The 22,117-nt window shown below is 36.6% G+C and overlaps 1 protein-coding gene across 7 annotated transcripts in view; it reads left to right on the plus strand.

Moving 5' to 3' along the window:
* WDFY3 (WD repeat and FYVE domain containing 3) overlaps positions 1-22,117 on the plus strand; it is a 276,427-nt gene that overhangs the window by 169,839 nt on the left and 84,471 nt on the right. For all 7 annotated transcript variants that reach the window (XM_042936004.1, XM_042936003.1, XM_042936001.1 and 4 more), the window contains 11 exons: positions 98-329; positions 1,799-1,899; positions 2,039-2,257; positions 6,998-7,179; positions 8,997-9,228; positions 10,831-10,991; positions 13,491-13,602; positions 15,339-15,529; positions 17,182-17,334; positions 20,955-21,028; positions 21,115-21,276. In XM_042936004.1, the coding sequence (XP_042791938.1) occupies positions 98-329; positions 1,799-1,899; positions 2,039-2,257; positions 6,998-7,179; positions 8,997-9,228; positions 10,831-10,991; positions 13,491-13,602; positions 15,339-15,529; positions 17,182-17,334; positions 20,955-21,028; positions 21,115-21,276 (1,819 nt within the window). The remainder of the gene's footprint in view (positions 1-97; positions 330-1,798; positions 1,900-2,038; positions 2,258-6,997; positions 7,180-8,996; positions 9,229-10,830; positions 10,992-13,490; positions 13,603-15,338; positions 15,530-17,181; positions 17,335-20,954; positions 21,029-21,114; positions 21,277-22,117) is intronic.

Consider the following 22,117-nt stretch of genomic DNA (forward strand, 5'->3'; position numbering starts at 1 on the left):
CTAAAGAGTGGTATTTAAAAATAAGTCAACCTTGTAAAGCAATTATTTTAAAAATCTACATGGTATTTTTTCCCAAGAGATTTTCTTTGACTTACAGGTAGCATGATCACATCTATGGAAGGCCTGGGTTCTGATAATGTTTTCAGCTTACATGAAGATAACCATTACCGGATAAGCAAGAGCCTGGTAAAATCTGCAGAAGGAAGTACTGTACCCCTAACTAGGGTGAAGTGTCTGGTCTCCATGACAACCCCACATGACATCAGACTTCATGGGTCATCAGTTACTCCAGCTTTTGTTGAATTTGACACATCCCTTGAAGGATTTGGGTAAGGAATTTGCAGGGTAGCCAAGCCTTATTGTATTATTTTATGCCTCCTACTTGCCTTTGACAAATCGATCCTTGGTTTTAAAAATACTTAGTTAAAATATGCTATATATTTTGTATTCCCAAATGATTGAGTTCTTTGAGCATGTTATTTTAAGGTTTTTAGATTTAATTATTTTCATTTATTTTTTTTTATTTAAAAATGTTTTTTTAATGTTTTTTTTTGAGAAAGAGGGAGACAGAGCGAGTAGGAGAGGGGCAGAGAGAGAGAGATACAGAATCCAAAGAAGGCTCCAGGCTCTGAGCTTGTCAGCACAGCCCGACACGGGGCTCAAACCCACGAAAGGCAAGATCATGACCTGAGCTGAAGTCAGATGTTTAACCGACTAAACCACTCAAGCGCCCCTAGATTTAATTATTTTGAATTATTATATTAAATAAGTTGATATGTTAAAGGAGTCAGTAATCTAAGATCCATGGTACAATTTTTTTTTTTTGTAAACTTTTTTGTTGTTGTTTGGTAAATAAGGTTTTATTTTAACATAGCCACAGTCAATTATGTAAGTATTGTGTGTGGCAGCTTTCATGCTAGAATGGCAGAGTTGAATAGTCATGACAAACTCTCTGGTCTGCAAAGCATAAAATGTTTATGGTCTGGCCCTCCCAGAAAATGTTCGTCAACCTTTGATTTAGAACAATAGGTCATATGCAAATTAAAATTATATTAGAAGCTCTTTGGGTTTAATCATCATCCTTTTCCATAAATTACCTAGTTTAGTACCTTAAACATCATAAATAGTCAATGACTATTACATCAAATGAGTAATTTCAAGTGGCAGAAAATGCTATAGTAGCAGAAGCAACAATAAAGAATCTATGGAGAATCTAGAAGAACTTATAAAATCCATGAGCTTCAAAACAGACACAAATGCTAATATTGATAGATCTATGTCTATACTAGTTGTCTGTGGGATTCATATACACCAATCTAAAATTATATGTAAACTATACGTAAAACTATATATAATTTGTGTTTTAAGAACACTGTCATGGGTTATTATTGAATGGTGGATTAAAACCTATTTTGGAATAGTCAGAACCAATCAGAACAGAAGAGGATGACTCACTGGAAAAGGGCACAAGGGAATTTTTCTGCAGTGATGAAATGGTTCCAGGTGTCTTGAACATGCTTGTACATTGGTACATTTTACCATATGCGACCTATACTTTGATTTTTTTTTTTAATTTAAAATAAAAGTGATGCCATTGGAGACTTTGTAAAGTATATCTTTCAGCACTTGTACGTATTTAAAATGAGGGAAGGACTTTATTAGGCATCCAGATTTATTCCATGATCTCTTCGCTCAAGTTACCCTGAAATGATGGCAGTTTATTTCACTATGGTAAGCCCATAGTGATAAGAGAAGAAAATGGTTGATCTCTAATATGTACATTGTCTTTTCTTAATAGCTGCTTGTTCCTGCCCAGTTTGGCCCCCCATAATGCCCCCACAAACAATGCTGTCACAACAGGTCTTACCGATGGGGCCGTGGTCAGCGGCATTGGTTCCGGTAAATATTACTTACTTTGCTCCTGAGATTTGTTGTTTTTTAGTAGGCTCTATTTTCTTTAGAGTTTATTGCCTTCTCTTTAAAATGTACATACGAATCAACACACTCTTTCGTTGTTATTTTTCTCTTTTTATTTTAGGTGAAAGATTCTTCCCTCCTCCATCTGGCTTAAGCTACTCTAGCTGGTTTTGTATTGAACATTTTAGTTCTCCTCCAAATAACCACCCTGTCAGACTTCTTACTATTGTGCGCCGAGCAAATTCTTCTGAGCAGCATTACGTGTGCCTTGCCGTCGTTTTGTCAGCAAAAGACCGATCTCTGATTGTCTCCACCAAAGAGGAACTACTCCAAAACTATGGTCAGTATCTGTTTCTTTTTGCTTCCTGTAAACATTAAAAGTATTAAACATCATTATAATACTCATCTTTAATGTCCAGCTAGTAATTCTTTTCCAGTTTAAACTATTACAGAACAGGTTATATGAAATGTTGAATATTGTTTACCAGTGAATTTTAAGGCACTTTTCAAAGAGACTTAGATAGAAAACAATGGATATAGTTCCTAAAATAAAGAGTCATCTCTACTTGCCAAGAAATCGCAGCTTTCACTAGGAAAGCAGATTGCTTGTTTGATATATTTTAGTAAGGATTTTCATTGACCATGAATTCTGCTTAACTAATGAATATTCATCGAGCACCTGCCTACCATATGTGCCACTCTGTGCTAGACACAATAACATTTTAATTACTTTATCCATCACTTACCTTCAAGACTTAATACGTACCATTTAATAATCCTAATTCTCTCCGACATGCCATAATGTTACGTTGCTATCCAACAGAACTTCAAACTCAAGACATTCATGAATATCTTCCTAAATGATTTAAACAACATAAAATATAACTTTCAGTTTACTGAATGTTCTTTGCTCTGAATATAAGCATTTGTAATATAAGTATACCTCTTTTTTGATCATCTACTAAATTTACCTTTTAATTAACTGAATAATACCACATACTGCTTCACATATTGGTATTCAAACATATTTGAATGTTAGCTTAATTAGATGGTAAGGCCTTTTTTCTTAATATTCTTCATGACTAGCACAGAGGCAGGCATCAATACAGTGTCACTGCTTTAAAATTCTTACAAGGACACTTTATTTGATCCTGTTGATGTTTTTCCTCCTAATTTAAACTCTCTTCAGTCTTACAGATACCCACTCTTTTGACCTCCTTTTTATACTTTTCCTTCAACACTTTTCCATCTTCCACTTCAAATTAGTATTCTCCAAGGTTTCATCTTTAGTCTTTGTACTCATCCTGCTGTCTTGAGAGAAAAAAAAAAAATCTATGTCTGTTAAATTTAGGTCTTTTTAATCCCAGCAGTTCCAGAATTAATTTTTGTTTGTTTGTCTGTATCCCAGGATTTCTCATTTTTTGTTTCATTTTTTATTTTTTTTAAGTGTATTTATTAGAGAGAGAGAGAGATGTGAGTGGGGAGGAGCAGAGAGCGAGGGAGAGAGAGAGAATCACAAGCAGCCTCTGTGCTGCCAGTGTAGAGCCCAACACAGGGATCAAACTCATGAAACTGAGAGATCATGACCTGAGTCAATACCAAGAGTTGGATGCTTAACCTACTGAGCCATTCGGTGTCCGTCTCCTCATATTTTAACTGCAAGTTAGACATTCATATGAATACAGCTCATATGGAATGTTTCTTCTTTATAAAACCTGCATCTCTGTTTTCCTGTCTTGCTAAATGACACTCCCCACTACCAGTTTAGCCCAGCTAAAAATCTCAATATCACCCCTTCTGCTAAGTCTTACTACGTGTGCTTCCTTCATATTTTTTTTAATGTTTATTTACTTATATTGAGAGAGAGAGAGAGAGAGGGAGAGAGAGAATCCCAAGAAGGCTTCACTTTGTCTGCAGAGCCTGACACAGGGCTCAGACCCACAAACCATGAGATAATGACCTGAGCCAAGATCAAGAGTGGGTTGCTCAACCAACTGAGCTACCCTGGCACCCCTTCCTTCATATTTCTTGAATCTCCCCTTCCTTTTATGCCCACTGTCATGGATCTTACTTAATTTTTTTTTTAATTTTTTAAATGTTTGTTTATTTTTGAGAGAGAGAGGGAGACACAGAATCCAAAGCAGGCTGGCTCCAGGCTCTGAGCTGTCAGCACAGAGCCCGAGGCGGGGCTCGAACTCAAGAGTCATTTGATCGTGACTTGAGCCGAAGTTAGACACTTAACGGACTGAGCCACCCAGGTGCCCCATCTTACTTAATTTTTTTTTCAGTTATCTGGACTTCCAAGATTTTAATTCTTTATATTTGTCTTTGGTTACCCTACTAGAACTGTGGTAAATTATATTACACAATGTAATTTATTACCTTAGTAATCTAGGCAGCCCTGCCACCTAAAACATGTAAAATATTCTGTAAAAGTATGAGTGAATGAACAAATGAACAAACGAACAAGAAAAAAGAGGAAAATATGAGAAAGGGAAATGATGAGAAAATAATAAGTGAATAATAATGGGGAATTTGGAAAAAGAATAGAATTTAATGGAAAAGTTAAGGAATGGGTCTAGGGATATTTCCTTAAACTAGGAGAATGTTTTCTAACTCTATATCACTTTCATGAAATGTAATTTGCAAGACTACTATAGTCCATGTATCACTAGAAATTACAGGAATAGATAACATTAGCTTTAGATGATGTTACTACTACAAGGATCCATCCTCTGAACAGCTGTAGCCCATTAAGCCTAGGTAATTAAGAGTTGTCAGAAACCAGTTGGCTCACCAAGATCTCCTGACATACCACTGAATGCTGGATGTGGCTTAGATTAAGCCTGATCCAGAATGTGAAACTCAGAAAATTTTTGTGAGTGAAATCTTCTACAATTCTGGAGAAGATTCAGTCTATTAACAGGAAGGGAAAGGGAAGAGTTCTTGGTTTCACCCATACCTTTTATCTTTTCTTTCACATCCTTTGGTCTATATAGTAGACCTTTCAAAGCTGTTTGACCCCGCTTTTCATCTAGGTTGTTCAATTCTGTTCCTGTATCAGATCACCTATCGATTAGATTCTGCTTTTCTTAATTCATCAATAGATGTATATTCTGAATTGTCATTTTAAAATGTAATCTTGGCCTGTCAGTATATGCAGATATTTTAAGATTCTAAAAATTAGTATTTTATTTGTAATTCTTTCTTCGTATAAAGTTTTATCTTTTAGTGTATTTCCTTGTATGTACTTATCCTGAAAAACGGTGAATCTGCTGTATGTTACATGGTTACAGATTAGCTGTTTTTAAAGCTTTTGGTGGGGAGGGTGGAGCAGTGGGTTTTTAACATCTGGATATACACTGTTGTCTCATCACTTCTTGAATGCTTAAAAATTAAATTAATTTTTAATTAGCTTAACATTAAGATTGAATTAATATTGACCCATTATTTCCTGGCAAGATCAGGCAACGTACTGGATAGCAGAGAGAAACCAGATTGGAGTCAGGAAGTGATTGCAGAATGTTAGGAAATAATCAGAGTTGTCTGGTGAAGCAGGAAACTTGGATCAAAAAATACCTTTCCATGCAACCACTGTGGAAAACAGTATGACCTTTCCTCAAAAAACTTAAAAATAGAATTACCATATGATCCAATAATTCGACTACTGGATATTTACGAAAAGAAAACGAAAACATTAGGGGCACCTGGGTGGCTCAGTCCATCAAGTGTCTTATTCTTGATTTTGGCTCAGATCATGATATCATGGTTGGGAGATCGAGCCCCATGTCGGGCTCTGCACTGAGTGTGGAGCCTGCTTGAGATTCTCTCCCTGCCTCCCTCTGCGCCTTCTCCATTTGCATACATACTCTCTCTTAAAATAAAAAATTTTTAAAAAGGAAAATAAAACATTAATTCAAAAAGATATATGTGCCCCTGTGTTTATAGCAGCATTATTTACAATAGCCAAGATAATGGAACCAACCCAAGTGTCTGTCAATAGATGAATGGATAAAGAAGATGTGATATATATATATATTTATATACACACACACATACACATACGTATATATACAATGGAATATTACTCAGCCATAACAGGGGATGAGTTTTTGCCATTTGTAACAACATGGATGGAAACTATAGGGCATTAAGCTCAGTGAAATAAGTCAGTCGGAAAAAGACAAATACCATATGATTTCACTCATGTGGAATGTAAGAAGCAAAATGAAGGAACCAAGGAGAAAATAAGACAAATCAAGAAACAGACTTAACTAACTGAGGGAAGGTAGGTAGGGGATGAGTATAATAGGAGAAGTTTGAATAGTACACTTAACATGAGGAGCACTATGTAATGTCCAGAATTGTTGAATCACTGTATTATACACACAGTATGTTCACTTTACCAGAATTAAAATTTTGAAATGAAGGAATGAATGAATGAATGAACAAATAAAGCTTTCCACTCCATAAATCACCTCCCTACTCTCAGCTGTCATCAGGCAGGGGCCAGAGCAGTACAGCCGCACACTAAGAACAAATAGTTGGCCTCTTGTATCATTGAGCAGAGCATATAGCAAGAGTAAAATTTTTAATTTTCTAACCAATGTTGTAACCAAATGCATGACAAATGAGAATTTAAAACGACTTTTTATAACAGACCTTTTATGACAGGTAATAATCAATTAGCCTCTTTTTGTTGTCTCCTGTAACTTTATTTTATTATCTGTTTTATTTATTTATTTCATCATCTATTATAACTTTATTTGATTATAACTATATCTTGAGCAGAAGACGGCAAAATAGATCTCAGGTTTTACTTCTTCCTGCAGATAAAGCTGTTAAATGGATAGGGTATTTTCATTTACATCATTATATTATATATTTTTCATTTACATCATTATATATCATTACATCATTATATACATTTCATTACATCATGTATATTTCATTTACATCACTATACATAATATTACATCATTATATTACATCATTGAACATAAAGTCAAGATCTATATATGAGTAATTGTTAGAATGAGGGTGTTGAGTTTTTTTATTTCTTTTTTCCTCTTTATTTTAGTTGATGATTTTAGTGAAGAATCCTCTTTTTATGAGATTCTCCCATGCTGTGCCCGCTTCCGATGTGGGGAACTTATAGTTGAGGGACAGTGGCATCATCTGGTTTTGGTGATGAGCAAAGGCATGCTGAAAAACAGTACTGCAGCCCTCTATATTGACGGACAGCTTGTTAACACTGTGAAGGTAAGCAGACTCGTGCTTGTAAGTCAACCTGCTTTACCAGGTAGTTTAGGGGTAGGTGTGTTTCTGTGTATGTGTGTTTGCGAGGGGGTATGTTTTAAATTGCTGTCTTAATTTTAAATTGACCTTTAGTACCCATTTGAACAATATGTTTAAGAGTCATGTGGCTGGCTAATTCATATCACTTTATTTGAGAAGAATAGAAAGAAGAGGTTCAGGGTACTAAAGAAGTTAGTGAATATGTCAGCGCTTGAGCCAGATTGCTAAGTGATTCTTCACAACAGAAAAACCAGTTGAAGGATGCCTAAATAACCTATGAAACACACTTCATTGTTGTTATGCGTTCCAGTAGACTCTATATTCTTTCAGAGCTGGAATTGTTTTTAGTCTTCTTTGTTCTCAGATCACCCAGATTAGTCCCTTGATAATTAGTAGTAGGTGTTCCATTACTGTTTGCTGAATGAATGAGTGTGTAAGTATTACTTTAGATATAGATACACCATAATATTCAGAAGAGAGGCGAGAGAGTTGAAATAACCAATAAAGAGTCAAAAGTTCCTTTTTTGCATCAGGATGAATGCTGCTAGTTACTTTCGATAGAACTCAGCTAGCAACCTGTTGAAATCACACGTTAGCTTCTAAAGGATAGTATCTGTTTTTATAGCGATTATCACTTGAAAGAAGCAACAAAAGCAAAGTTTGTCCTTTTGTGTGAATTAAAGTTTAAAAGGCAGTGAAATTGACAGCTTCCTTGAAGACATTTCCTTCATTAATATCTTATTGTGACATTGTGTTTCAATATGATAAACACTAAAATGCATTCTGTGGGAATAGTAATTTTTTCCTTTGTACACATGATTGCATTTGAAATGGGCTTGTAGATTCTCTGGGAGTTTGCTTCTTTGTTATTTTTATTATTTTTTAAAATAAAAATGTCCTCAGCTTCTAGAATCGAGAGGTAGGAGATTTTTCATTGACTTTTTTTACATCATCATCATCATCACTGTGCCTGTTAGAAGTCAACAGTCCTGTGAAACCAACTTTAGGCCACGTGTTGGTCTCCACACTCATGCTATTAACATCACTGGGAACTGTAACATATGGAACGATAGATGTGATCTGAAGCTAGGACAGTTGTTAGAACAGAACGATCAACCGAAATGTCCTTCATACTATCAAGCGATAGAAAGCTGCCTGTACCACAAGAAACAACTTGATTTCTTGATTATCTCTTATACTTTATCTATTTATTATTAAATGAATTGAATGATAATTTTGGCAAGTTGTCAGTAAACACTAGTGTGAGAATGTGTTTTATGTTAAGATTAAAATGTGTGTGTATAAATTATATAATAGACTGTTAATTTTTATAATTTCTATAGCACTTTACCCATTATAAAACACTCTTCATGAATTATTTTAGTTGACAGACTCAGATTGAAGGTGACCCAGATAATTTCAAGACTATTTGAATTCTATAGTAGGGAAACTCTCTTTTTATATCAACCCCAAAATTTCATGCAAGCATCATTAATTTGATATGGAAACCACCCAGACAGTAACAGTAACTCTCTATTTGATGTTGCCCTTTCTGGCGTTAGATAGTTTATATCTGAGAGTTGGATGATAACAAATCCTTCTTCCATATCAGGTTCCAGAATCTTGGCCTTCCTCATAGCTCTCAACCCAGCCTCTTTTGTACATTTATAAAGTTGGATGACCTTGGGAATTGGAAGCTATACACAAAAAGTAGCTATTTTCCTGATGAAAGTGGGGTTCTTTTTGTTCTATCTCACACGTTGCTTTCACTCTTCTTACAGCTACATTATGTTCACAGTACCCCTGGGGGTTCGGGTTCTGCAAACCCACCAGTGGTCAGCACAGTCTATGCGTATGTTGGCACTCCACCTGCCCAGCGCCAGATTGCTTCACTGGTTTGGCGCCTGGGACCCACGCATTTTCTGGAAGAAGTTTTACCTCCTTCAAATGTTACTACCATTTATGAACTGGGACCAAATTATGTTGGAAGCTTTCAGGCCGTATGTATGCCATGTGAGTAACTTATTCTTTAAAGTTGTGTAAAACTTATCTCCTGCCATGTAGATACATGAATAAGTGCATGTACATGTGTATGTACAGGTTTACATGTAGGGCGTATATACGGTTCTACATTAGGTTTATCTTTAAAAAAGCCTTCTCCTTCACTTTGCTTCAGTGTGATAGTGTTCACCACTCACTCCTGTTCCAAATGCTCTCCTCCACTGATCATGCTATTCTTTCCTGATTTTTGTCTTCATGCCCCATCACTAATTTTCTAGTTTATCTTATTGGCTCCAAGATGTGCGTACCCTCTAAGAGTCTAACCACAGCCTTCTTTCTATAATTTCTCTTACTACATAAAGCATTTTAAAGTGTATCTATTCTGGTTAAAAGAAGGAGAGGTGTTTCCAGAAAAGACAAACACATATTTTTTTTTTACATTAGACTAATATTTTCTTCATTCCTTTATTCCTACAGTCCACTCTTGTCCTTTCTCCCAAAAGGTAGAGTCAAAGGAACCGATACTAAGCTGTGATTCCTTTGTAATACTCTTTGCAAGTGATGCCCTCATCCTCTTATTCTCATTCTCCCGAAGCTCTCAGAAGAGTTGGGATAAGTGTAGTAAGTGATAAAAATCCTGTGGCTAAGTAATTTGTTACTCACATAGTTGATTTAGATAGCATCTGGTAATAGCTAACACTGAGCATCAGTATGTGCAAATAAGTTAATACACATGAAGGAGATAGTTGTTCTGGAGCTCTTCATAAATGTTTGTTCATCTCCTCCAAACTTTGGTGTTTACGTACTGTTTTTCTAATCCCGATTTTACAGATGAAAAAACTAAAGCCCAGAGATCTGTCGGTCATGCATCTTTTAAGTGATAAAAGCAGAGATTCAAACTTAAGCCACCTAGGTCTGAAACTTGTATTCTTAACTCCTCTGCTACATTGTTTATTTATTTATTTTTTTAACTTTTTACGTTGTTTAGAAGAATATAGGGAGGCCCATCTGAGCACTCTTGTCAGGGAGGATACCTGGTGCTACAGAGTTTACAGGCCTTCCACTCGTGTTCATTCTCATTCTCCTTTGATCCTTGAGGAAATGTTTTGTGATTTGATAACAGTTAAAACTCTTTCCCCTTACATTATGCTGTTTGTAAAACACATTTTAAGAATAAAAGTTGGAATGTAAAGGTCTATGACTAGCTGATTTTCTCTATTTTCTAAAGAGAAATAAATGAATAGCTGAAAACTTAAATAGAATAGTTTTTAAGTTTAGCTCCCTTGTTCCACTTTAAAAGATTTTTGGGGCACTTGGGTGGCTCAGTCGGTTAAGCATCTGACTCTTGATTTCAACTCGGGTTCATGAGTTCGAGCCCCACATCAGACTCTATGCTTGATAGCATGGAGCCTGCTTGGGTATTCTCTCTCCCCATTTCTCTCCCTGCCCCTCCCTGACTCATGCTCTCTCTGTCTCTCTCTCTCAAAACAAATAAACTTAAAAAAAAAAAATAGATTCTCAACTCTACCCATTTAAAAATAGTAAGAATAAAAAATTTGTGTTAGGATAGGAGAAATAGTGACAGTTTTGAAAAGGATCATTCTTCTTTTGAAGGTAAAGATGCAAAGTCTGAAGGTGTAGTCCCATCTCCTGTGTCATTAGTACCGGAAGAAAAGGTATCATTTGGCCTCTATGCACTCTCTGTGTCTTCCCTAACGGTGGCAAGAATCCGGAAAGTGTACAACAAGTTGGACAGCAAAGCCATCGCTAAGCAGGTAAGCAGAATGATTTCCTAGTAAACTGTGGCTGCTTTTCTCAGGAGCAGTGTTTCCGAGCTTTGTTACAGGTAGCACCCAAGTATGAGTAGTCCCTGAAAATAATGCCTTTTATGTATTGTTTATATCTGTTTTACTTGGCTTTGGGTTTAAGCCAAAACATGCTTAGATAATTAGCTTAATTTGGAAAAGTGAGAATTTCCTTCTAAGTGCATGGTTTATATTAATCCTTATATATTTTTTGGCAGTTAAATTGAACTGCAGATAACTAAAGAAAATAATTGCTATGTGCCAGGTATCATTTGGTTTAGGTCACAGCAGAAGATACAGAGAAAATCCCTGCCTTTGTGGTTCTTACATGGTAGTGGAGAGACAAATGATAATAACTAAGAAAATAGCCTAATCATAGGATATGTTAGAAGATGAAGAGTGCTCTGCAAAAAAATAAAGGAAGGAAAAAGTGATCGGTTTATAGTGTTAAATAGGATGATGAGAGGAGGCCTCATGGTGAAGGTGAAATTGGAGAAGACTTGAGAGAAGTGAGGCAGCAAGTCATGAAAATATAGGCATGGCACAGCATCGGGGGCGGGAGGCGGGCAGGGGGAGTTGTCCCAGCAGTACAAGTGCAAACGCTCTGAGGAGGGTGCATGCCTGCCCCAGAGGCAGGTGCGACTAGAGCAAATGAGAGAAAGCCGGGTAGTAGGAGAGGAATTCAAACAGGTAATGGGCACTAGACCACTTAGGGTTTATAGGCAGTGGTAAAGGTGTTGGCTTTAAGTGACATGGGAAGCGTTATAGGGTTCCAGACCTAACGAATGAGATGTCGTGACTGACTTTTTAGCCAGGGTGACTATGACCTCTATTAAGAATAGATTGAAGGGAGGGGCGCCTGGGTGGCGCAGTCGGTTAAGCGTCCGACTTCAGCCAGGTCACGATCTCGCGGTCTGTGAGTTCGAGCCCCGCGTCAGGCTCTGGGCTGATGGATCGGAGCCTGGAGCCTGTTTCCGATTCTGTGTCTCCCTCTCTCTCTGCCCCTCCCCCGTTCATGCTCTGTCTCTCTCTGTCCCAAAAATAAATAAAAAAAAAACATTGAAAAAAAAAAAAAATTAAAAAAAAAGAATAGATTGAAGGGAGACAAAGGTAGGAAAAAGGTGAGTAGTTTTGTTTTGTAATAATTCGTATGAGTGATGATGGGTTTGTGAACAGGGGTGATAGCAGTGGCTGTGATGAGAAATGAATAGATTTGAGGTCTGTTTTGAAGATCAAGCTAATAGTTTTGGTGATTGGGTGTGAAATGTGAGGGAAAGGAAGGAATCAAGGATAACTCTGAGGTTTTTTGCTCTAACAGTGAAGAAAATAGAGTTACTTTTTCTGATTTGGAGAAAACTTCAGGAAGAGCAGTTTTGAGAGGAACATTGAGAACTGTGTTTTGGGAAAATTGAGCAGCATATTAGACACCTTAGTAGAGATCTCAAAGCCACTGAAAATATGAATCTGAAGTTCAGGGGAGAGATTCGAACCATAGATGTTCAGAGGTGGTATTTAAAGCCACAAGACTGGATGCTGTCAGCAAAGTGTAGATAGATGTGGAAAGGGACAGACTGAGACCTGGAACATCCAGGACTGTGGAGCTGGGGAGATCAAGAAGAACCAGCAGGAAACAGTGAGGAGCTACAGCTAACGAGAAAGGAGAGAAACTAGGAGAGATGGATGTGGTGGAAATCCATGATTTGCCATGGCGAATGTGTCTGGTCAAGAAAGACTAGGACTGAGGACTGATGACCAGTGGGTCTAGTGATGTGAGTGCCATCAGTGAGCTTGGCAAGGTGTTTTGGCTGATTAGGGGAGGCAAAGCCCAGGGGGAAGGAGACCAACAGACTGGAAGGAAAGGATTTGGGAACAGTAAGTATTAACAGTCGTTTATCTGTAAATACATGTACCATCTTCCAGAGAACATGAACTATACGTAAATTTAGTTCTACAGGTAACAGTAGAATTAAAGTCTTAGGATTGCGTTTGCTTTGAAAGCTCATAACGTGTATGAGTGTGTACACGTGCAAAACTTAACATGTCCTTTCTATAGGCATGTTTTATCTGTAAACACGTGAATAATTTATGTGACGTTTACTTAGAAATGAAGTGAAGCTAATATTATGTTCACTAATCAGAAATACTGTGAGGCAGTGAATGATAAGAACTTTTAAACTATGACAGTTTCATTCAGAAAGACCCTTGAAACTGTTTCCAAGGCCCCCTCACCATCTTTATCTGAGCAGATTGTATTTAATTTACTTTCTGTGAGTTTCTACCCATTGGAAGAGCTCATACATTTTAAAAACATGAATGCCCATGTTTTTAGTATTCTGATAAGGAGAGAAAGAAACGATATGGTACCAGTCAGGTCTTTTTTTTTTTTTTCTTTTTTTCTTTTTCCAATAAAATGTTCAGACTGTTCTTCTATAGTTACATTTCTTTTTTTTTTCCTTTCTTATTCTTCAGTTAGGCATTTCCTCTCATGAGAATGCCACTCCTGTGAAGTTGATACACAATTCAGCAGGACATCTTAATGGGCCTGCACGGACAGTTGGGGCTACTCTGATTGGATACCTGGGTGAGTCAGATTGTCTTACTGTTTTAAACTTCTTTATTTACCTTCAAATCTGCATTCACTTTTCCTCACAGGAGGAGAGGTGTTTAAATTCACATTTTATAGTGCCAACCTGTAGCGTTCTTGCAGTATTTAGAGATTAATATAACAATCTCAAACTCCAGTCAACTTTAAAAATCATAATCTTTTTAAAAATCCCATTAACTTTGTCCCCCTTTTGTCAGCACTGATGAACGCTGACTATTTCTGTGTAATTTTAAGGTAAATTTCACACTTACATTTAGGGACAGATGTAAAGACTTAGAGAAATATTGATGAAAATTGCATAGTTTTCTTCAGTGTTGGTGACACCCGTGAGTGTATCTATTATTTGGAAGTGAGGTAGACGTAAGAGCTTTGGAGTGTAAACAGTGAATCCAACTATAGTAAACATTAGAGCTGGTAGACATTCTGCAGAGCCTTATACTTGATGTCTGCTTAAAAAGAGTTGATTTTTTTTTATTAGATAGAATCCTGAGATATAATCCAGTCAGGTGATTCAAAATTCAGAACCAGCCATTCTATATTTAACACACAAATCAATACATAATATTGGTTCTCTTTAAATTAGCAGAAAGTTAGTGTTATGCAAGTCAGACTCCTACATGTTTACCAGACATTGGCAATTTTTATTGCCTCGATATGCACATATCTTAACTTTGGATTTTTTCTTTAACTACACTGCGTGATAAAGCAGTTTCCTTTATGCTAAGGCACATAGTGGTTTTTCTTTATTTGATAACAGCAAGTATTTACTGAGCCTGAACTATGTCCTTTGCAAAAATATAGCAGCACATGGAATAGTAGAAAGACCAGTGGGTGAAGAATTCAAAGATTGAGGTTCTAGCTCCTATTCTGTCACTCTGTGGCATTACACCAGACATTTGAGTTCTTTAGACTTCAACTTCTTATCTGTAAACTAGTAATATTGGTCCTAATTACCTTACAAGGTAGTTTTCAAAATTTTGTGCCATAATATATGCAAGTGTTATGCATGCTGCAAAGCATACAAAAATATAAAACACATGTTAGTTTAATTTTTGGAAAACTCAATCTTGATTAGTAGACAAACAACATTCAAACAATGCCTTTTTTTAAAAACAAGGTTAGGAATATAGATGCAGTCTTTTTTAGTTGACATGAAGTTAGTTCTAGGCCTGTGTTTCCACATGATTATGCTCTCCTAGGGTCACTGATGCAGTGTTACTCAGACTAGGAGAGCTTTGAGTGATGGTCAGTGAGGTGCCCAGCTTGGCTTCTCTTGGGAATACTTGGTCCTTGCCTGGATGACATCCGCATCCCATTCCCCAGTTCAGAGTTAAAGTGCTGTTGCCCTCCCCAAGTTTATTCCCCAGCAGTACCTAATAAAGCATTCTCACTCACCTCAGAAATGTGTTCCCAATGCCTCTGTGCTTTTTCTTTATAGTGTCCAAAGCTACACAGTCGGAACCTTTGGGCTTGCTCTCAAACCCAGCCCTTCTCTACTCACTCCTTTACTCCCACCTCATCTCTGAGAGTGTAGACATTCGCATTTATTACCTTCCACATCCTACCTTGGATTTGTTTTTAGAATTTTTGTTTTAAGATAGAGGTGTTTATTTACTTTTAAGTATAATTTAAAATTAAATACTTCTTAAGATGATTTACTCAGTTCTTGTTTACATGGGGAATTTAATTATTCTTCACTATCTTTTGATCAGGAGTAAGAACATTTGTCCCTAAGCCTGTTGCCACTACTTTGCAGTACATTGGTGGAGCTGCAGCCATCCTGGGTCTGGTGGCCATGGCTTCTGATGTGGAAGGGCTCTATGCAGCAGTCAAGGCCCTGGTTTGTGTGGTCAAGAGTAACCCACTAGCCAGCAAAGAAATGGAAAGAATCAAGGGCTACCAGGTTTGTAACCATAGAGCTTTGCCTTCACTTTACTCGGCATTGAAAAAAAAATCTTCTCAATTTTCATTATACATATTTTTTTCAAACTCTGGAAGAATGATCTCATCCAAGTAAACTTTAAAAGTCAGTACTTTTTAGTAAAACTAATGTATTTCAAATGAGAAGATGAATTGTTTCTTTTGGCTCAAGCTTTTTAACCTATTGCACCAAATCTCACTTCCTAAACTCTTGAATTAGGCTGTGTTATCTCAGTATAGCTTCGATATATTTCATAGATTTGCTAGTTTGGAGTTATGTTCCTCTATGGAAATAGGAGTGGAATGAAATAGGGTCATATTGCCAGCTGCTCTAGAGACTGCCAGATGGGTGATAGATCCAGAGATTTCCCTGTTTTCCTTGTCTCTCCCTTCCACACCTGGTCGTCTTTATCCCCGCCTTTACTTACCTAGTGGATGTGAGAGCCACTGTATAATATCTGTGCCATTGCTAATCCTGAATAGTCATGTGGGATTTAAAATATATACAGTGTTCATATATTCACAATCTACTAGGTTTAGGCAGAAAGTGATTTGTCAGAAGAGAAACAAGTATTTGGAGCAAGATTAAATCCCTCTAGTGTAGGTGAAGTACAAATGCCTTTTCTAACTTGTAGCCGATAGTTCATTAGTAGTGAATAAACTTTTTACTGTTTACTGTAGATTTAATCACACTATTTTGGTAAGTGTTTTATTTTGCAGAACTTTCAAAATGATTGTTGTGGCATATTTTACCATGAAAATATACAAACCATCTAAATGTTCCAACAGTATGAGAATGACTAATGATTCTAAAACCATTCCAGAACCTATCATTCAACCTTTTTTAAAAATTTTTTTTTAATGTTTATTTATTTTTGAGAGAGAGAGTGCAAGCAGGGAAGGGCAGTGGGGTGGAAGGAACAGAGGATCGGAAGCAGGCTCTGTGCTGACAACAGACAGCTCGATGTGGGGCTCGAACTCACAAACCGTGAGATCTGACCTGAGCCGAAGTCAAGACGCTTAACCGACTAAGCCATCCAAGCACCCCACATTCACCCGTTTTAAAATTGTAATCATAGGGGCGCCTGGGTGGCTCAGTCGGTTGAGCGCCGACTTCGGCTCAGGTCACGATCTCGCGGTCCGTGAGTTTGAGCCCCGCATCGGGCCCCTGTGCTGACAGCTCAGAGCCCGGAGCCTGTTTCAGATTCTGTGTCTCCCTCTCTCTGACCCTCCCCCATTCATGCTCTGTCTCTCTCTGTCTCAAAAATGAATAAAAACGTTAAAAAAATAAAATAAAATAAAAATAAAAAATAAAATTGTAATCATAAAGTCTATGTTGCAAAAGAAAAATCCTTTCAATAAAATGTTATGGAAAAAGAGAAAAAATTGTATGCATATGATGGCAACAATTTACATATATATGAATTGAAAAGGTAAAAGATATTTTAATGATAGTGATGGGATTACCCTTCATTTCAGATTTCTCTAATGTTCTATTGTCATAATAAAAATATAGAAGTCAGCTTAGAAGTCTTAGGAATTGCTTTACATAGAGGTCTCCCACGTGTGTTTGTGTGTGTGTGTGTGTGTATGTTTGTGATGACTGATCAAGCATTTGGTATTGCTTCCTTTTAGTTGCTGGCAATGCTGCTTAAGAAGAAACGTTCCCTCCTCAACAGCCACATTCTCCATCTAACGTTTTCCTTGGTGGGAACTGTTGATAGTGGACATGAGACCTCCATTATTCCAAATTCAACTGCCTTCCAGGATCTACTCTGTGATTTCGAAGTATGTACATGAATACTAACTGGTAATATATAGTCAGTGAATCCATTTCTTATTCTGTATGTTGATAGAGTTAACTTTTAAATATTTATTTTAGTATTAAACACATAGTTTAATATTAAATAATAGTTTAGTATTGAACTATTATTTAAACCCCCTGTGGAGCTGTTGGCTTCATGTGTAGAGAGATCATGTCTCCATCTATATCCCTGCCACCCACAGTGGTGCCTAGTACTTAATGTGTGCTAGCCGTAAAGTCTAGGCTGGAACTCTTCTGCCTCATAAATACTGTAAGCTCTGTCTTGTCAGTTATTTTAAATCCCTAACAAACAGGCTGTGTGCCCTAATTGCTTTCCTGAAACGTTATCTGGAAGTGTATTAGCAGCCTGGCCCTATACTCCGGAGATCTTTAGTACCCACAGCTCCAGAGCAAATGATGCAGGGTCTCCCTCTTTTCACAGCACTCAGCTCTCTTGCTCGCCCTCAGGCAGCACTGTCCTAGCTCCTGTGTCTTTCTCACTGCTTTCCCCATAATTTTCTGGCTCTGGAATTTTCATTATTTTACATAAAATCGTCCACTGTCTTTATCTTTTTTATCATTTTCTTTCTTTGAGGTTCTTACCCCATCCCATAGCCTCATCTTCTACAAAGTTGAGCCCCGAATCTGAATCTCTAGCTTGACATCTAATTTCCACACTTAGTTCCGATCTCTTGCTCAACATTTTCGTTTTATGTCCCAGCAACACCTAAACTGAACTTAACCATCCTTCCCCAAATTAGTTCTTCCCTCTAACTTCTGTTTCTATTAATAATACCACCATGTCCCTAGTCACTGAGGCTTGAAATTGAAAAATCATCCCTCTTCTTCTTCCCTGTTTATAAATAGTCTGAAATTAAGTCCTATAGACTGTACTTCCATATTTCATGTAGTTGACCTTTTTGTTTCTACTTTGACATCCTAGTCTAAGCCCTAATCAACTCCTCTTACCTACTAGGATAACTATCACTTCTTTCCCCCTTTCCTCAGCCTGTCCATAGATCTTTTGACCTCATTCTTTCTGAGGCATAATCATATCACTTCTTCAGAAACTTGCAGTGATTTCCCTTCCAACACAATAAAGTATACATTTCTCAACCCGATATTTAAAACTATAATACACAAACCTCTCATTCTTTTAGAAAATACCTACTGAGCATCTTTGAGCCGGGCATTGTGTTAGGTGCTAATGATGTGAAAATAAAAGATAGAGTCCTTGCCTCCAGGCATTTAGTCCATTAGAAGAGAAAAGCAAATAAATAGACGATTAAAAACTTGTGAAAGCACAGAGGTAAAGGTATGCAGAGAGAACTCTGGTAGTACTAAGGAGACCTACCTAATGAAGCCCGGCTTGTTTTCATCTGGTAACTGATATGTTTAAATCATGGGTTACTTTTAGTTTTAAGTATCTGATTAAAATCTTATAATACAAACATCAGAAATTTAGTTGTTTGACAAGTTTTGGCTTCATTTTAAATTACCTTGCACACTTTATGGCATCATATAGCATTCCTAATTAGTGCAAGCCATAATCGTCTATAATACTTAATTCATCCTATTTTTAAAACAGCATTTGACAGATAAAAGTAAAGTACTGGTGATAGAATATAGGCATTTTCTTTTTTAGTGGTTGTTCTAGAATTTATAATAGACCTCTATAATGATTCAGTCTGTCTTCAAAGTATATTATACCACTTTACCTAGAGTGTAGCAACCTTGCAAAGATACACTTCCATTTCTCTCCTTCTGTCCTTTGTGCTCTTATTGTCCAGCATTTTACTTCTATATGTTTATGGATCTCCACAATACTTTCTGTATTATTTTTGCTTAAATAGTTATCTTTTAAAGACATTCAAAAATTCTTTTATACATAATTACTTACATATATAATATTCATGGCATTTTTTTCCTTTGTATAGATCCAGGTTTCCATCTTATATAATTCTTCTAAATGAAAAACTTCCTTTAACATTTTTCATAGTGCCTACTAGCCTTAAATTCTCCGTCTAAAAAAGTCTTTATTTTTTTCTTTTTTTGAAAGGTATTTTTGCATAGAATAGAATTCTAGTAAACTGTTCAAAATTCTTTTTATACCTTAAAGATGTCAGTCACTCCTTTTTTTTTTTTTTATATTTCTTCTGCTTGGAGTCTGTTGACTTTTAGATCTGTGAGTTTGTCATTTTTATCAAATTCAAAATTTTTTAGGCATTATTTTTCCAGCTATTTTTCCTTGTGCCCTCCCCACCACCTTTTCTGGACTCCAATTACATATGTGATAGATTACTTGGTATTTTCCTGCAAGTCTCTAATGCTCTATCTAGTAATTTCTTTTTCATTCTTTTTCTCATGCTCGATTTTGAGTTGTGTCTTCAAGCTCACTGATTTATTTTCTGCAGTGTCCAATCTGCTGTTAGTTCCATCCAGTATATTTTTTATTTTAAATATTTTACTTCTCATCTGTAGAAGTTCATTTTGCATCTTTGGTTCTTTTCTGTTTCTCCTTCCCATATTCAGCTTTTTGGTGACATTCTTTAGCATGTGGAGCCTATTTTTTTATTTATTTTTTTTAAAGTTTATTTATTTATTCTGAGAGAGAGTGAGCTGGAACGGGGGAGGGGCAGCTGGGGAGAGAAAGAGAACCCCAAGCAGGCTCCACACTGTCAGTGCAGAGTCTGACGCACTTGAACCCATGAGCCACAAGATCACAACCTGAGCCAAAATCAGGAGTCAGAGGCTTAACTGACTGAGCCACTCAGGTGCCCTTGGAGCATATTTTTAATAGCTTTTTTAAAGTCATAATAATCTAACATCTGTCATTTCTGGGCTATATGTAATAATTGATTTTTCTCCTACTTATGTGTCCTATTTTCCTTTTTCTTTGCATACTTGGTAATTTTTTATTGTATACTGAATTTTACATCATTAAGTGCTAGACTTCGTTGTTTTCCCTTATAAAAGTATTGAACTTTGCTCTGGCATTGTAGTTATCTTTTTGATGCACACTATTAGGATTTGTTAGGGTGGCCCTAGAGTTACCTTTAGTCTAGCACGAATACTCAGTTTTTCACTTCTAAGGCCTCTACCTAACTCCCCATGTATTATGAAATCTACCCACTCTTTGGTGGGAGTGCAAACCAGTCTCAGACCTTTGTTAAGTTCCAGGAATTGTTTGGTGTACAGTTCTGCAGTGGTTATTTCCAATTTTGGACCCCACATGAGATTTCGGTCACTTAGTCTTTGTCTTCAATGCACAGCATTCAGTATTCATTCTTTTCCGTATGTTGTGTTCAGTATTCAGTAATAATATTCAGTCACTGATTTCCATATAAGCTTTCTATAGATCTTGCCTTTCCAGTTGTTTAGGAGGGTAATTCCATAGCAATTAATCCTTTATGAAGAGAACCAGAAGTCTTCTGTACAAACAGTTTCATAGGGCTTCACCAAATAAAAATTTATAAGGTGGTTATAGTCAGTTAGCTATATAAGTGAAATAAGTTCTATGTGCTGCATTTATGTTTGTTGGATAGTCATTTGGGTATTTCTTAGCCCTAAATATACCAACCACTCTTCTTTCTTTTTATTGTAGGTTTGGCTCCATGCACCGTATGAACTTCATCTTTCCTTATTTGAACACTTTATTGAGCTGCTCACTGAGTCCAGGTATTAGTTAATATCTGTGTAGTTTATTTTTCAATTATAGAAGAGATGATAAGCACAGACCATATGAAGTCTTCTTTCTCTTCTAGTGAAGCTTCAAAGAATGCCAAATTAATGAGGGAATTCCAGCTAATCCCCAAGTTGCTCCTGACTCTTCGAGATATGTCTTTATCCCAGCCTACCATTGCTGCCATTAGTAATGTGCTGAGCTTCTTACTGCAAGGTTTTCCCAACAGCAATGATCTGCTCAGGTAGTGACAACTTCTGCATCTGTCTGTTTATTAACTAAAAGTACCAATGAGATTAAAATGAATGAGACGAAATTGGTTCTTAGGCCTGTGTGATACCTATAATGTTAACATTCAAGATACTTGTAAGCACAAAAAATATTCCCTTGCCTTTATAAAGCAAAACCAGTTGTTGTCATTAGTGAACGAGAAAATATGTAGGACTGAGCCCAGTGAGAGTTTGTCCTGGACATAAAAGTGTTCAGTATAGCAATTTTTGGTACGTCTTCCCTAACCCCTACTACTTCTCAACTGTATGTGCACAAGTGTGTACCTGTGCATGAGCACACACACACACACACCCTGTAGCAGGCATGCCATCTCTTTTATATATTTATTTTCTATCACCCAGACAGATGGTGATATTTTATTTTTGTATATTTCAAACCTTTTATATGATGTATTATTTTGCTGCTAATGAGAAATGGCTTAAGGCATATTTATGGATTATCTGTAGAATAGTTTTACTTACCACCTGGTAATTCCCATCTTAGCCAAAAATGGAAGAAAAAAGCTGTCTAACCAAAGTATTTTCCGAATAGAGAATTGTTTAAACTCAGTTTGACTGTTTTCATGTAATCAACCAGGTATCACAGGTGAAAATCAGAGTGACTGATTAGAGTATTCCCAGTAGACTAGTCTCTGATTCGTGTAGCATGTAAATCACTCACTTTGATATTCATTTACCTTGAAGACATTTTTGTAACTTGGCAAAAGATTTAAAACTGGAGTTTAAAAATTATTTTGGAGATAATTGTTTATTGCCATTTAACAACATTTATTTAAATCTAGATTTAAATAGTTC

The sequence above is a fragment of the Panthera leo genome, chromosome B1 (genome assembly GCF_018350215.1).
Source record: "Panthera leo isolate Ple1 chromosome B1, P.leo_Ple1_pat1.1, whole genome shotgun sequence".
NCBI lineage: Eukaryota > Metazoa > Chordata > Mammalia > Carnivora > Felidae > Panthera > Panthera leo.